The sequence below is a fragment of the Triplophysa dalaica genome, chromosome 19 (genome assembly GCF_015846415.1).
Source record: "Triplophysa dalaica isolate WHDGS20190420 chromosome 19, ASM1584641v1, whole genome shotgun sequence".
Lineage (NCBI taxonomy): Eukaryota > Metazoa > Chordata > Actinopteri > Cypriniformes > Nemacheilidae > Triplophysa > Triplophysa dalaica.
The window spans coordinates 3,949,192-3,966,602 of NC_079560.1; the positions used below are offsets into that span (position 1 = coordinate 3,949,192).

General features: G+C 38.0%; 1 protein-coding gene across 1 annotated transcript in view; it reads left to right on the forward strand.

Annotated features, from left to right (window-relative positions):
- Positions 1-16,936, forward strand: part of ccbe1 (collagen and calcium binding EGF domains 1) — a 41,605-nt gene extending 24,669 nt beyond the window's left edge. The window contains exons 3-11 of the mRNA XM_056731844.1: positions 3,081-3,133; positions 4,032-4,166; positions 4,908-5,045; positions 6,988-7,094; positions 9,630-9,738; positions 10,011-10,150; positions 14,548-14,583; positions 16,314-16,349; positions 16,506-16,936. Of these exons, the coding sequence (XP_056587822.1) occupies positions 3,081-3,133; positions 4,032-4,166; positions 4,908-5,045; positions 6,988-7,094; positions 9,630-9,738; positions 10,011-10,150; positions 14,548-14,583; positions 16,314-16,349; positions 16,506-16,766 (1,015 nt within the window). The 3' untranslated portion in view covers positions 16,767-16,936. The remainder of the gene's footprint in view (positions 1-3,080; positions 3,134-4,031; positions 4,167-4,907; positions 5,046-6,987; positions 7,095-9,629; positions 9,739-10,010; positions 10,151-14,547; positions 14,584-16,313; positions 16,350-16,505) is intronic.
- Positions 16,937-17,411: the final 475 nt, after the last annotated feature.

Sequence of the window (17,411 nt, forward strand, 5' to 3'; positions counted from 1 at the left end):
ATGTTTATATATTTATTTCTTTAGTCGAAAAGAAATTAAGGTTTTTGATGAAAACATTCCAGGATTTTTCTCCATTTAGTGGACTTCGACGGACTCCAAACGGTGTCCTAAAAAGTACAGCTTCAGGGGCTTTATACGATACCAGACAATGAATAAGGGTCGAAACGATGGGTCATTTTTAAAAAATATAAAGATGTATATGCTTTATAAAAACAATGCTCGCCTTGATTTTCTCTACGATGTGCGTTCCTGCTCTGCTCTGTGATGCGTGTTCATGACTTCACTTAATATGCAATTACGTTAAAAATGTCAACGCTTGACGAAGGCGAAAGTACCGAGTTCCGCCTACGTCAAGCATGACCTTTTATGATGTAGTTACGTATTACGTGAAGTTTTGAACGCGCATCGCAGAACAGAGCAAGGCGAGCATTTGTGTTCATAAAGCGTATACATTTTTTTTATTTTTAGAAAATGAGTCATTTTAATAACATTTTAATAGTTACGCTTTAAGATAATCTGAGGCTAACCCAGTCCGGGAAACCGCTCCTTAAAGTATAAAACAAAGTATAACATGTCCTGTTTAATAGTTGCTCTGTATCTTCTGTTAGCTTTTAAACCCTCCTGGTCTTTCTGAAGCAAGATTTAACCCATGGAACTTAAAAAAGGTTTTACCGAATTATAACAAGACATTTAAAATGTTCTTTTGGCATCTTATGAAGTCAAAACGGTTCACACTATAAACCTTTTTTGGAATGGTTATTTGGAATATATAGTGGGCAGAAAACACCTTGAGTCGAGGTCTCCGTTGTGTGAATATTACAGGTTGTTGTTAACGTTGTGGGAAAAAACTGAGTTTTTTATGGAGGTCCATAGACAGTCATTAGTTCTGGGCAACATGCAGCAGAAAAAACGAGCAGGATGTGGAAAAAGGGCAAATCTTGAAAGCTGCCACAGATTGTTCTGAAAACAAATAAGAAAGTTTTTCCCGTCTGTTAAGTTTAATGCAAATTGTGCTTGATAATTGTTTTTAATAAGCAGTAATTTGTGTAAATGAAATCTTTATTGCAAAACATATTCTCTGTGAGTGCATGGTCGTTGAAGTCTGTTCTTATTATTATTGTTATTTTGTGCCTTATGATATTGGGAATAGTGTTTTTGTTTTGAGTGTGTATGAGTGAGACTTGTGAATGATTTGCTTCCCAATTTTTTCATCTGAAAACATCAAACCAACCGGTAAAGCCTTCCCTGTGTGAATCGGACCAGCTCCATGAACACAACTCAGATCGCCTTATCTTGATCTCGCCCTCGTCTCTGGCTGTGAAAGTGTTTGTCTGCAAATATATTAGCTTTTTATTCGCTTAATGCTCGTACTATGACGCATTTAAAGGTTTATCACGGTAATATTCTTTACAATACCCCATTAAATTCTGTTTATCAAGTTGCATCCAGATTAGACCAACAGAGCCACTCAGACTAAACATCCCTGGAATTGATGAGTAATACATTTGGAAATGTTGTTTTACATTACTTATCCCCCTGGTTGTGGTTTTTTGTGTTTGCTTTGTATTGTTGGGAAACATTCGGGAATCGTTGTAGCATAGTGTTGAAATGAGTCATTTGTGTTGAGGCTTCCCTCGCGGTGCCAAAAGTAAAACCGCTCCACAATGGACAACCAGACAAGAGGAAGGGTTTGGCACAGATGTATTATTGTTTTTTAAATGTGTTACCTTGGAGGTGAGCAGTCCATCACTGTCTAGAAGAAGGTTTATGGGTCTTTTTTTTGTTCTGGCTCTTCATTTTGTGAACCTGGATATCAGATTAAATGTCAGGACAATTCAAAACAGAGGAGACACTTATACATATTAATAATGTCTGTATTACAACCATATGCTGTGTTTCTTTAGACTCATACTTGGCTTAAAAAACAACTCTAATAAATATGACTATTACTCTGAGTTAGGATTTGAGGTCTGACCAAACACCTTTAAGTATTAAATTTAGATGCAAACATCATTTGTGACCCTGGATCATAAAACCAGACTTAAGACGTTTATAGTAATAGCCAAAAATACATGGGTCGAAATTATAGATTTTTTTTCATGCCAAAAATCATTAGGATCAAAAGTAAAGATCATGTTCCATGAAGATATTTAGTAAATTTCTTATCGTAAATATATGAAAACTACTTTTTTTGGAGCCTATGCAGCAAAATAGCTAACAAAAATGCCCAGAAACACGCCTACAAACTTCACTCGCAGCTGCCCACTTTTTAAGAATTGCCCACTCAAGTTTGGTATCTATGTGAAGCTTAGATATTCAGCTTCCGGGTTCATGTAGTCTTCACAACGTCATTACAGCGGTAAGCCAAAAAAGAGCGTTAAAACAAGCGTTTCTTATTAGCAGCACCCTGCTATAGTGCCTCTGATGGACAACTTTAAAGTCCCAGTGAAATAAAAAAAATGACCATTCTTATTTTTTCATGAAATATCGCAGCATTTATTGTAAATACCTTATCAATGTGGGTCATTTTTTTTAATTCATGTATCCTCATAATCTTCAGAATCCGCCCTGAAATTACGTAAACTAGTCTGCTTGGGCAGAGCATCTGTTAACTCCTCCCCTTCAACTGTTAGTCTGCTGCCAGTTACATTTCAAAATGCAATGGCTGTTTTTACACATCCAATCAATTTGCAGGGAAAAACGCAGGCCACGCCCACTAATTTCCTCCTTTGAAATTCCTTTTCATTCGGTAATGTGTCAGAATACGTAAGTAAAAACGATCGCAACTTCCGGTTCACGGGGACATTTTAAGGCGATTGTCTCAATGTTTCGCTTTTTTGCACCCTCAGATTCCAGTTTAAATAGTCATATCTTGGCCAAATATTGTCCTATCATAACAAAAAAAATATGTCAATAGAAAGCTTATAAATTCAGCTTTCTGATGATGCAGAAATCTAAATTTCGAAAAATTGTCCCTTATGACTGGTTTTGTTGTCCATGGTCAATTACTCCACACACATTTGTGACCACATAGCAGTGACCTTGAAATTGCAATAAAAATGTGTTTTTTTGTCTTTCAGAAAGAAGTGCTGTGAGGGTTTTAAGTTTGTGCTGGGACAGTGTATACCAGAAGGTAAGATCTCTCTCTCTTTCTTTTTCTCTCTCTTTCTCTCCCACTCTCTCAGTCTGGGACTCCTCTGGGTTTAACTTTCCCTGATATTTCTGGACATGGTTTCCCTTGTCTACCATTAGCGTTTTAAACAGAATCATTCCGTTTGGAAAGGCTCACATCGTGCCTTTTCAATGTTGTTTTAACTTTTCCCGAACACCTTAAAAAGCTTGGCAGCGTTTTCTCACAAGTAAGGATTGCTTGATTACCCTGTCTGTGTTTTTATAGTGGGAAAAGGTTTGCTTGTTATTATTATAAGCTTATGAATAAAGTTATATACTAGAGTTCAAACCACTAACAAGTTTTTACTCGTAACCGTCAAATAAAGACGGCAATTATAAGGTTTATGTTCTGGAGGTCACCCAGCCTGGTTCTGCCACATTCAGAGGGTGTAGTGTTTTCTGGAATAGTCCTGTGAGAGACAGTCGAAGAGTTGTTTTTTTATTTTGTTTCCATGCTGTTTTTGTTCTGTGGCGTCCTCACCTGCTCCCTCTCCACTGATGAGAAACGCATAACCGCTTCTAAAGAACCGCTCGACAACGGATACATATTTCTCGATGTTCATGCTGTGCCGGGGATTGTTTGGCTCTTTCGGGAGAAATTGGGGAATAAGATGGGAGACATTCTTGGGCTGGATATTGCAATGTTTGTTTCCCAGACTGCTGTCTTTTTTCAGCGTTATGATAGAATGTTGAGGGAAAAGATGTTTGCAATTATACATTTGATCACAGGAGGAATGGAGAGACTGATTGAGAGATCTGTAGAGATTATTGATTAAATGTGTGTTATCATTTATCAATAATCCTGTGGTTTTTGTTTTACACTTTTTGATTTGCTTTCACTCTGTTGTGTGTGTATGCAGACTACGACGTGTGTGCCGGGGCTCCTTGCGAGCAACAGTGTACGGATCATTTCGGTCGTGTGGTGTGCACTTGTTATCCCGGTTACCGTTATGACAGGGAACGACATAGAAACCGCGAAAAACCATACTGCCTGGGTAAGACGTTGCTCTTAGTTAACATGTTCAGAAATTACATTTGAATGTTAATTCATGATGTCATTCTCCTCACAAAATTCACAAGGGTGTTCTTAATTTTCTATCTTAAAGATATTACAGTTATTGTTTCTACTAGAATATTTTGTACAGTTTACATTGTATTTATATACAAAATTAATGCATTGTATTGTATATTGTTGCAAAACTAAGGCAATACAAGTTTGTGACAGATTTAATACACAAAATGATACACAGAAAAAAGATATAAAATGAATGAAAGATTTTTAAAAGAGAATGTTTTAAATCACAATAAAAGATACTTAAGATTAAAATAAAAAAAAATGTTCCCAAAAGGGATGAAAAAATATATACTTTTATAGAGATATTATAAATAAATTGAATATAATTAAAATGATTTTATCCCAAACGGGTTGAATACGTTTATTTTTATAAAGATGTTATCAAATAAATGGAAACATAAGTGCCATCTAAAGGTTGTTTTTAAATATCTGTGTTTGATTTCGCAACATCTCTACCATCAGAAAGAGTGTTTCTTAAAGATTCTGACCTCCCAGACGTCAAACTGCTGAAGTGTTAAAAGTGGATGTGACGGGAGTCAAATTGTGTTTCTCTGGCTGATCTCACAGAAGCGCTCCATACCGCCCGAGGAGCAAATATTACGTCCATGCTCTTTGCCAACTTTCCGTCTCTCACACTTTCTCACTCTCCTCTCTCTGTCAGACATTGATGAATGTGCCAACTATAACGAGACTGTGTGCTCGCACATCTGCGTGAACACACCCGGCAGCTACCGCTGCGAATGCCAGCGAGGCTTTTACCTGGAGGATGATGGGAAGTCATGCACCAGGGGCGAGAGAGGTGAGTGGATACTGTATGTCGCCTGTCTCTCTTCTGCTCTCTGGATGATTGTTAGTATTTCATCTTGTCTACTGTAGATCAGGGTTTCTGATCTACCGTAGGATCCTGTTAATGAAGTCTGACTTCAGTGTGATTTTATCTTTATTTTTAATAAATCATTTCTCTTTCAAATATCAAGTCAAGCGCATGTAAGTTACACCAAGTTGTCTTTAAATTCTGTCCTGAACTTTTCCATTAGTTTTTTATTTCAAATAAAAGAAATAACATTTTATTTGACTCTTTCTTTTGTTACTATCCAGTTTGATACTGTAGCTCTCGAAACTGCCAGTGAAGAAATGAATGGAAAGTAGACTTTGGGGAACATAGGCCTCTGAATTAGTGGGAAGTCCGGTTGCGTTTTTATACATCGCTTGCCATGTTTTTTCCACGAGGAAAAACAAAAATTCAGGAATTTTCCACAGATCCTCAGGGATTTGTTTCGTATACCCAGGGGGGCCGTAGAAAATTCCTGGATGGAGAAAAAAATCTGGAAAATCCTAGTTTGAGAAACATCAAGGCATCTTCTGTTCAGATTCTCTAAACACCTGGGAATCTCTGCCATTATAAAAGCTTTTTCCCGTTAGCTGCTGATCCAGACCTCACAGTTCTGCTTTGATTCACCCGATGCTTTTCCGACAAACAAAAGCAATGGAGCACAGAAAGGCGAACCGCTGTGGTTTGAAATAGAGCGCTAAGAACCAGAGATATTATTTTCCTGTCTGGGCCTGAACGTTCACAACTATCTCTCTGTCACACAGGTGTAGAAAGAATTATGAAATGGTCGAGGTCATGAATCTGCCAAATGCATTGTCAAAACTCGCTGTCCATAGAGCATTTGTGGTCTCCATGCAGAGACAGACTTAGATGGTGCGAAACCGATGTGAAGTAGAAGGATGTAGAAGTTAAAGTTGCAAACGTTTTTGGTGAAAATTAAACATTTTGTAACAAATATATAAAACATCCGTGTTACTTTAGTCCCATTCGCAAAGGTAAGCTTTTGATAATAATTGGTTGATCTGTCAGGGACGATTTGATAGAAATGTGCGTTTGACATCATTTTATGTAAAATGCAATGTTCTGATTCAAACAGAGGTGGCAATAGAGAAACAAATTGAGTCATACGGAGTCTGCTTAGTTAAATTTGTTGGGTCCTGAATTAACTTTAGTTATAATAAAAGATAAATATAGATATAAATATTATGATGGATTTTGTTGCGTAAATCAGGTGCCACTTTGAGGAAATGTGACGTATATTTAACTTAAGTAATCATGAAATTGTGTTCTCTTCAGAAGAGTTAATTTGTGGAAAGACGTGTAAAGACATTCAGCCCTGATCAATGTCAAACATGGCTTAGTTCTTAAGCTCTTTGTGTATAAAAAATCCAATCCGCATCCTCTTCTGCTTTGACACATTTATAAGACATTGCTTCCTGTCTCCCTCCAGGAAGTCCAGTGACCCATCACGGTTAATGACTTTGGACACCAGCTAGCGGTTAGCATTAGCATCCATCACCCCCTCACATCCATCTCCATCTCTTAGCCTTTCTCGTGGAGCGTGTCAGTCTGTCTGTTTCCTGTGCGCTGTTTCCTCTCTTTCGGGTCAGCGTGAGCGCAAAACAAGACGATCTTTCAGGACGCTCCGGCTTGCCACAATCCAGATGTCCTAAACAAGAATTCTGGGAATTCCGGAACGCTGATTATAACGTGTGGTTCAGAGGAGGTTATCTGTTACAAGTCAAACTAAACTGTAGGGAGTCTCAAAGAGATTGTGATGGAACTCAGCAGACATTTGACAGGAATGGCACCAGCTAGCACACTTCTGGTTTACCATGTGGTGATTTAAACCTCGGAACTGGTTTGAGAGACAGATTTTCACATCCACACATCTTTTGTGTCTTTGCAGCGTCCCTGTTTGAAAAGTCCGACAACGTCATGAAGGAAGGAACATGTTCGGCCACATGTGAGGACTTTCATCAGATGAAGATAAGCGTTCTCCAGCTCAAACAGAAGGTAACCTGTTCCAGCTCCCACCATTCTTTTCTCCATCTGTAGGACCCTGCCAGGGCTTGTTCACTAAAATAAGCAGCAAATTTGGTTTTATATTCATATCCTCATCCGCAAACCCGAGCCGACCCACTGAGAACCTACCTGCCAATATTTCACAAGCAAGTCAGACTCTGGTTATACGGGGCCTTCGGGGACGTGTTGGCGACTTTATTGACTAAATAAAAAGTCATTAAAACAGAGCCCGAAGGCTTGAGCAATTTAGTAGTTTGACTTACGATTTGTCCTTGCTGCAGGCTAGTAAATCACGTTGGACGCGGTAGTGTGGTTTAGATGGGTAAGGGCCCAGAGTCAATGTTCTGCAATCAAAGCGAGACTGTCAACAAATCCACTCAACGCCCTCATGGTCACGGCTTGATATATAGCTCTCACGTGTGGTCCTGAAGACTTTGAGGGAACGGATTGAGGGGATGAAAAGAGAGTGAAAGTGAAGCTGGCCTATGAGAAGATGACGCACAAATATAATAGAAATTGATCTTTCGTCTGAGCGCTGCTGTAATTTATGCCCTGTTGCTTTGTTTGGAACAGGTTATATCAGCAGGCTTGAGAAGCTGGGTTAGATGTGTTTGCTGAGGCAAGCATCCCTATTGTTGGGGAGGGGGGTTTAGACACGCAGAACATTGAACGAAGGACACAAGCCATGTCTTGAACCAGAATATTATACAGTAGTGTTTTTTATCTTGGGAATGTGAGCGACCAATGAGCAACTGCATTGCCATGCTAAAGCAACCATCTAGCTACACCATGCCAACCATATACATATACTAATAAGCTTTATCAACACTCTTAAAACACTCCAAACATCTTACTAACTTCATAGTGACGCTAAAACAACCATCTAGGAACACCTTGCCAACCATCGTACCAACTGTATATACATTTACATATATATACTTTTATCCAAAGCAACTTACAGATGAGGGAAACAATGGAAGCAATTCGAACAACATAAGGACAACAAAAAGCATAAGTACAATACAAACTGGTCTTATATAGCCTACCACAGTATACTAAGTTTTATTTTTAATATATATATACTATAGAAACATTCTTAAAACAGTCCAAACATCTAAGCAACTGCATAGCAACGCTGAAACAACCATCTAGTAACACTCAGCCAACATTCCTGTATACTGTAGCAACCCTCCAATCACCTTAGCAACTGCATAGCAACGCTTCGCCACTGTAGAAATCTCTTGCCAACACCATCACATTGCATTTCTTAACTATTTTACAAGGATGCTATGCTACTTCATATAATTATATACATTTGTATAAATCTCATTTGTATGTTTTATTCATTTTACTTTTGCGCCAATGATGGTTAGGTTTAGGGGTGGGACATCGTTCTTGTTTTTAAAATAATTGTACATTTTTGTACATCATGATTTAAGTAGTTTGAATTCATACGAGTGAAACAAATGATCTAACACCCACCTCGACTCACACATGTACCCCACAAAAGTAGATATTTAGAGAAATGTGCGAAATTTTGTGTCCATACAATGGGAGTCAATGGGGCCAATGATGTTTGGTTACCAACATTCTTCAAAATATCTTCTTTTGCATTCTACAGAAGAAAGAAAATCATGCTGGTTTGGAATGTCATGAGGGTGAATAAATGATAAACACATTTTCATAGCTGCATTATTATGTTCCCCTTCCGTTTAAGTGTCTTTCCTCAGAAAATGAAGTCTCAGCTTTTTATCGGTTTAACAATCGAATAAATAAACGTGAACTTGTTTTTACCTCCTTATAGTCACAGAGTTGTAGTTCTGCAGATCTTCTGTGCAAAACGGATTGCTCTTCACGCCACATGATTCTGTTAATGGCTTGCGCCATCATAAGTGGTTGACATTGGCACTCAGTCCAGTGCCGGATTGAAATATAGGCAGTCCGAGAAACCAACACAAATCAAAAACAACGACAAATGGGATTTAAATTGCTTGCAATGGGCTGATTGCAGACACTTACACAGATTTATGCACAAGGCCTGAGGCTGTATCTACCGTGTGTGGCGAGACCTCAAAGGCCTGTTTGTGTGTGTGTTGTCCAAAGCTCAGAGGTTAGAAGGGAATGGATACTTCCAGTTCACCAGCCAGCCTTTGAAGTGAAATACTCTAGTAAAAGACAGGTACTGATCCCAATCTGTCCCGCACCGACCTGAATAATTCAAGGTTTTCCTGTTTTTGCAGATGGCGTGTGTGCAGATGTTACAGTTTATAGATCAGATTTCACTCTGAATGTTACTCCGCTCATATGTTTTCATTACAAGTCAGTTTTGTATGCCTTTATTATCAGATCATTTAGTCATTTGCTCCTGTCTGATTGTTTTTAGGAGAGTTATTCCTTTGCAAATGACATCTAGTCGATTTCGCTCTGGATTCTGTAGAAATCTGGCTGACTGGTGCAATGTTTTAGCCGGCTTGTTTTATTATTTTTCCGCTGTTCTAGAGAAAGCCTTTGAATATTTTTCCTCAGATCGCCATGTTGCCAAGCAACGCAGAGGTCAGTAAGCAGTTGACCAATGAAAAGATGCAGACTACACATCCCTTCTTACCTGGACCTCCGGGGCCACCTGGGCCCTCGGGTGAGACTTTGAATTCCTATTGAAGTTACAGAGCTACTTTGTAAAGGTTAAAGAACATATGTTCTTTATGTTAAAAAGCATATGTCTTATGAACGTTAAATATGTTTTTTATTAAAAAAATGTGACGTGTGCTGTTCCTCTGTATCTTGGTATCTGCAAACTATTGGTTTGCATGTACTGTAGTTGATTAAACATATTCTGTTTTGTTCTGCAATAAAAAAATGTTTTTTATTTATATTTTTATCTCTATTTGTACTTTCTCTGTCTCTCAGGGAGCTCAGGACCCAAAGGTTCTCCTGGCCCTTCAGGACAGATGGGGTCACCAGGCCTGCCTGGTCCCCGGGGCGACATGGGTCCCATTGGGCCTTCACCGGACCTATCGCACATCAAACAAGGACGACGCGGTTCAATGGTACGCATCATTTCGAGCCTCACGACTAACAGGAAATCATCACAAATCATGTTAAGAGCGTAACTGGGCATCTCAATGTTCAATTGGCAATACATTTGTTACGATCCACAAGGCATATATCTCTTCTCAAACCTTTTATCTCTATTTTTCATGATTTTTGCCATCATTATATTTAGTCTCCATTTATGTTTGTCACTTGGTTTTACAAATATCTAACCCATAAAAAGTATTCTAGATATCACAGAATTGAATCGGTTGAAGAATACAGTGTTTCCATTTCCTGAATATGAATTTGTACATCTGATGTTTTCAGAAGGACAGCGATTATATGAAACGGGTTGTAAGGATGTGAAGCGTTGGTCTTAAGTTGTGTTGCTACAGGGTTTACTTCCAAGCGGCTTGTAAAACAGAGATCTGTCATTGTGAAGTGAACCGGTGAAACCTTGTTAAGACCTGGTCACACATGAAACAACTAAATGACATTTGGTAAATATTGTTTCTTCCTTTGCACTTTCACCTTTGGCTTGTTCACAGGAAGCTGTAAGGCACTGTTTTCCTTAAACGTTGCGTAGAAATAAAATGTATTATTAGAGGAAGAGCTTTGGATACTTGGGTATTTAAACAGTTAAAAAGCGAAACCTCGCTTTTATAAATATAAAGAATTATCGGCCATCATAGTACAGTATGATGTTCTGGATGGAGGAGTTTATAGAGATGCATTTGGTTCTTTGTGTGTTGAAAATCTGGAATTTAACTGGCTATGAACACAGCAGGACCGAGCACCCCGGCGTACACTTTTCACATGTCACAGCGCACTTACATGGCTAAGATGCCGTCGAGTTTCCTGATAGAAATACTTACTCTTGACCCGAGTTTCCGCTGTTTAATTCTTCATTCTTTATTTGTATAATGTGACTGTTACTGCATCAAGCTACATTTCAAACCCGTATGAAGGTGTCAGAGCTCATTGACCTGCGGTTGCCGTCCACGATGACATGCTTTACACTTCCTGTTACGGCCTGTTAACCCTCATTACTCTTTCGCACATTCTTCCTCAGGCCGACAAACATAATGAATTATCATCTCGCACACACACACACTCAAATTACAAGCGCTGTGAATCTCACCAGACTCTCTAATGTTAACCTTTCATCCGAGTCATCACATTGCTGCATGTCTATCTGGCCTCCGGAGACCAGGTCTTAGTTCACGACCAGGAATATTTGTAGCTGTACTGTGCGATGGTCTGTTGTTGACAGTGAAAATGTCACTAAATGTTTTCTTTATGCACTTAGGATGTGCTCATACTTGAGATGTTTTTACTCTGAGGTCACGCATGCTGAGTAAATAATGTAATGGAGGGGCGCAATTGCGACATCATGCGTTTCGTTCATTCTTAGTCATGGAATTCCACTTCATGCCTGCCTTTAAAGGGATAGTTCACCTGAAAATAAAGCTAGATATATCAGTTATCGTTTATCGGCCCTCATGCCGTTTCAAAGTTCTGTGGTTTTCTTATTTCTGTTGAACACATAAGGAGGTGATAGAGGATGGTTTTCATTCTGCCTGTTCAACACAATAGAAAAACATACAAAGTGAATGTAAACCTCCAACAATTTAAATATGAATATAGTCAATATAGTCAAGTTAAATTATACTGTTTTGAGATTTATTTTGAATTAGGTTTGACTTGTATATTTTTAGTTTTCGTGTTAATTTTTGGCTGAATTTTTAGCATTTTTGTTACATGCTTTTGTCATTTAATCTTTTTTTTTGTTACATAAATTTACTCTATATTTTTCATTTTTAGATTTGGTTTTAATTTATTTTCAGTTAATGATTTTATTGACTCAATTTATAATTCTTTCAGTTTATTGCGGAGGCAGCATTTCTCATTTTTGTTTAGTTTTCAGAAATAATATTAAGGCTGATATTTTGATTTCAATTCATGTAAATGTTTTAAGAGGTTTAGTTTGACTAAACTTTATAAACCTAAATTAACAAAACGTATTCAAAAGCATTACAAAAGTAATCCGTGTGATTCTTTCAAGTTTTCTAAATTCATATAATAAGATGAATGCGTGAAACTAAAAATGTTTTTCTAGTCTCCATTCACCTTCATTGTAGGAAAACCAGCGGTATGATGGTGGGTGTTGGGTATGGGTTTGTGGTAAGTGGTAATTAGATGATGACTTATTTTTTGTGAACTATTGCTTTAATAGCTTCAGCAGCCGTGTAAGAGTGAAACTGGATCAGCAGGTGCAGGATCTGCTTCATTTCCACTTAACTCATTTGCAAAGTGTTTGGACCAGCAGCACCGGAGATGAAATGAAACATTCACGTTTACGTCACGAGGGCTGATGGCCAGATCTAGCATTTTGACATGCTTGATTTTTATTTCTTTTTTCTGTTTGTATTAACTTGAAGCAGATTTTCGTGAGTTATATAATCGTGTTACGTTTCCATACTTGGCTCAGAAACAGATTTGTTTTAAGAGTCTGGCTGAAATCAACCAGCAGGATTGTAACTGCGTCTCGCAAGCGTCCCTGTATCAGAATATGCCTAGCTGGGTCACCTCCGTCTGGGCTAGTGCTTGAACACGTGTACCCTAAACCTCCTGACCTCTTCAGCTGGATGACCCCTGACCCCCGGAAGGAGGGCAGCCCTGCAGGTGGGCTTGAAACTAGGACACAACATGATTTACTTTCATCATTTTTTTCTTCTTCTGTTGTTTAGTTCTTATGTTTGGGCACATCTATCTTCCGTCATAGTTTACATAGCAAAACTGTTGTTTATTTACAGTTAAGCACTTATTTAGCTTTTTTCTGAGCTGGTTTGGAGCCAAAGCGCGTACTGTACAACGGTACGTTTCTCAGTATGGCAAAAAGCAGAATCCATCCTATCTTTGAGATGAAAAATAATAATGGATCTAACAGAGAAAAGAGACGAGTGCGTTACGGCTCAGGATTGCTTTCTTTGGCCCGTGCGGTTCGTCCGATAGCATCGACCTCACGCTTTAAACGCATCGGAGCACGCCGCTGAAGCGCGAGTCGTCAATGAAGAAAAATACCGGATTGCTGTTGTGCAATAATTTACGAACCCTGGATGTTGAAACACGAGACCTTCAATGCTCCCAAGTCGTAGCTCATAGTGTGAATTTAGGTTTAGTACACAGTTGCTTTTTTATTTGATGAATGAGAAGTCATGCGGTTTGGGGTGCACTGCTTGGAAATGCCGAACAGGAATATTCCATTGGTTGAGTTGCATGTGACTGGGTTCGTGTGTAAGGTTGGAGACTTGTGTTTCTGTTTGTATCAGTAAGCAGTCGTGGGGCTCCCCTGTCACAACCACTTCATCTACGAAACGCATGTATTCTGTGTTTTCACTCGCAGTTGTTATATAAAGACTGTTGACGTTGCCAGCGGCCCCCACCAGCTTTCCATAATCACCCGCATAAAGACGCACAATCAATGCTGTATTTTTAGATATATGAATCATATTTTCCATGTTGAAATGCATCAGATTTACCCTCGAGCTGTGGACAAGCATGATTTTGTTGTGTGAAAATATTTGAGTTGAATGAATAGGACCATCAAATGTAATATTCTTTCAATTTAAATGTGACTTTCACGGCGCGCCAAGGGTCTTTTAATTTGGCTTTTGGCTGGCATGTGGTTTTGTTCAGATAAGGGTCTGTTTTCATGAAGCTTGTTGGAAGACTGATAAAGTTAATCATTCAAACAAGACTTATCCTGTGTTTTTTAACATGTTTGACGCTACACTTTCCATTCATAAATGCAGTTTTTTCTGGACAACGGTATGTTTAATATTAATTTGATAACATAACTTTCAGTATTGTTTTTCAGGAATGCTATGAAAGTAATATCAAACCTTCACTCATAAAAACTGGAGAGGAATTGTATCCCGAGACATTCGAGATGGAAATTATTACCTTGTTTGCTCTATGATTAATAGAAACAAATAGAGATTATTTATGGAGGAGATGGAGGGACGCAGAAGAATAATAAATTATATAGATCTCATCCAAAAACAGTTCAAAATGTGCAAATGTAACAACACACTGTACTGCACCTAGTGTGTCTGTTTTTCTCTTTTTGTATTTTGATTTTGATTTAAAAGATTAGAAAATTAGAAACATAATATGTATGAAAAACTACCATTAGCAGATTTGCTGGACTTCGTTGGTTTAAGATGATCTGGTTTCATCAAACTGACAGACCAGCAAATCAAATCATTTTTCTCAGCTGGGACAATAAACATTGTATTGGTTTCCATTGTAATTGCCCATTACATGCGTGTTTGTTTATAGTGTTAACATATACTATACATTAACGTGTAAACAACATGTTTTCATGTGTGTTTGTGTGTGTCTGCAGGGTCCTCCTGGAGCTCCAGGGAGAGATGGCACGAAGGTACAGTATGTTTTTATCATTCTTTAACTCTATCTTCATGCTAAAAATCAAGATATAGAAGATTAAGATTAATGTATCAATAATGAAATAAGCTCAGGTCATAGAGGAAATATGATCAAATATGACTTCATCGATGGTACGATTAAATCTTAGGTATTTCAAAACACCATTATTACATTTTGAAAATGGGAAATTTGATTAGTCCAAATATTACAAATGTGATCATAAGAATATCTCAGGACTGTATGATACAGAAACAGTAAACTGTACATGTCGGTGTATCTATCATAACTCTTTATGATGTACAAATACAAATCCCAGCAGGTCGAAGTTAAATGTAGTAAATATTACATTACTCACACGTAGAACTATAACATGTCATCTGCCAATTCTATATAACAGACTGTAGAAGAACAATCGGGCTGTTTTCTTGTTTTGCAAGTTCATGTTCTTTTTATAAGTCCATCAGAGAAAGTTCACTGAAAATAACATGTTCTGCAAGTACACAAATGCAGATGCAGAACTCATAAATACTTAAGTTAATAACCAGATTTGTTATTCAATTATCTAGATTTGGTTTGTACATTGCTGATAACCGATAATTGTTTCACTTTGAAAGCCAACAACCGATATATTGACTGATATACAGTCTCTTGATATTAATATAACATTTTCTGAGCCTGAAACAAAAGGCAAAAAGTTTTTTTCTGAAAATCATGCCTACTTTACACTAGTTAAAGATTGTTAAACTTTTTAGCTTTTCTGTTATAATGTTTATTTAATAAACAAATTATAGATGTTCTTTCAGTGCAAAACAGAAAGGTGTTTTGAATAACTACAAACAGGTCTCAAGACAGAAATCATTCAACTGGAGCAATTGATTATAATTTAATATATCGGCCTATTTTTATTAGAAATGTCAATTTATCGGCCAATACCGATATAGCCGATATAGGTCGTGCATCCCTTATCTAGATGTCATGTAGACAGAAGGCGAATTTCAAAATGTGTAGAATTAATCGTTCATTTTTATTCTATCATCTGACACTGTTGCACACACTTGTTAAATTATGAATTGCATTTTTCATGTGAATTAAAATTTATGTAACTATAAATGCATGTACATGTTTAAAATAAGTTTCAGGTCAGAACCCCCATAAAAGTTATTTTCCAACGTTTGTTTGTTTAAGCGTGTGTGTGCAAACAGAGTGTTAAGGTTCATCATATATACATATTGTGTGTGTGCACTTCTGTTACATGTTTGTATAGAATTTTTCTCCAGCTTTCTGCTCAAATCAAAACCATCTGGCCCCGCTCTTTACCTCTGCGCAAAACCTGACCCTATATAATCCCAGCAGAGGGGTCAATATCTCAGTGTCTGTCTGTGTGGTACCTAGTGCCATGCCTCAACCCAAATGAGCTATAGACCAACTCCAAACGGAGCGCAGAAACCGAGCTAAAATAACATTTAGATACACTCTGATGCTCAATAAAGCACCCTTTACGTCTTTTGATTTCGCTCACTCGCTAAATCTTTTGATTAATCTGCTGGTATATGAGACGGAGAGAGTCCGAATGAAGAAGTCTGATGTTGACGTGGATAGCGATGGCTTGTTTGCTCGCATGTGATCGTGTTACTGAGAGATAGAGGCCAATATCTGTCCCGCTGGACTTCTCATGGCTTCTTTACTGTAATCCTGCTAACACAAATATTTGTTTGGATTCTCCAGGGGGAGAGAGGGCTTCCCGGGACTCCCGGACCACCAGTAAGAACCTCTTATCGTGTCACGTTCTCTCATACTGTTTGTGTTCAGAATATTTTAATCGGTATTGAGCCCTTAACAGCTTTTTCTCACAGCTTTACCTCTGAAATTAAATGTCATATTATAATAAATAACATTTTGATGATGGGATGTTTTCAGGGTCCGCCTGGATCCTTTGACTTCCTGTTACTGGTGTTGGCCGACATCCGTAATGACATCGCCGAGTTACAGAATAAAGTGTCTGAAAGATCGTTAGACTCTTCAGGAGAGGATTTTAATCCCGCCACCGACAGCTGGAGAGAAAACCAGGACAGCCTGGATTTGGGATCCGGAGAGGACTACAAACCCCAGAGTTCCCCCAAGAGCACCAGGAAGAGAAAATTGCGCCGGACCTTAAATAATCCTGATTGGCCAATTTGAGGATATTTCAATACTGAAATAAAGAACTGAATGAGGAGCGATTGAATTATGTAAATATCACAGAATGACTGCTATTTAACGGTATACTCTCTGAAAAACGGCTGAATGTATTTCATTGTATGAAATCTCTATTTTTATAACATAAAGGATGTACATTTTTGTAAAATCTGCATTGTGAATGAGTCATTTTTTGTCAAATACTCACAAAAATTGTGTGAACAAACATGAAGGGAAAGAAGTTATTGTATAAGTGATAGTAATTTAGATTTTTTCTTTTTGAGTTTTATGATTTAGGTCACGCCAACATGAAAATAAACATTTAAATATGCACATGATTTGGTATTTAAATCAAAGTTTTATTTTAAGGTCCCACCAGTAACTCGAAGCCTGATTCCGTCTTTTGAAGACAGTAAATCAAAATCAAACCCTTTCGGCTGACATCTAACCTGTACAGAGTCGAAGATTCCCATCTCTGGGTGTCCATCTGAGTCTAACACTTTCTTCACATTTTACGGTTTAATTGCACAGATCCCTGTGAGAATCGTACAACAATGACCCGTGAAAAGAAAGCTGTATGAAGTAACCTGCCAACATCTGCGGTTGGTTCACCCTGTCGGCCCTTTAAACAAAGACTTCATCAAAACA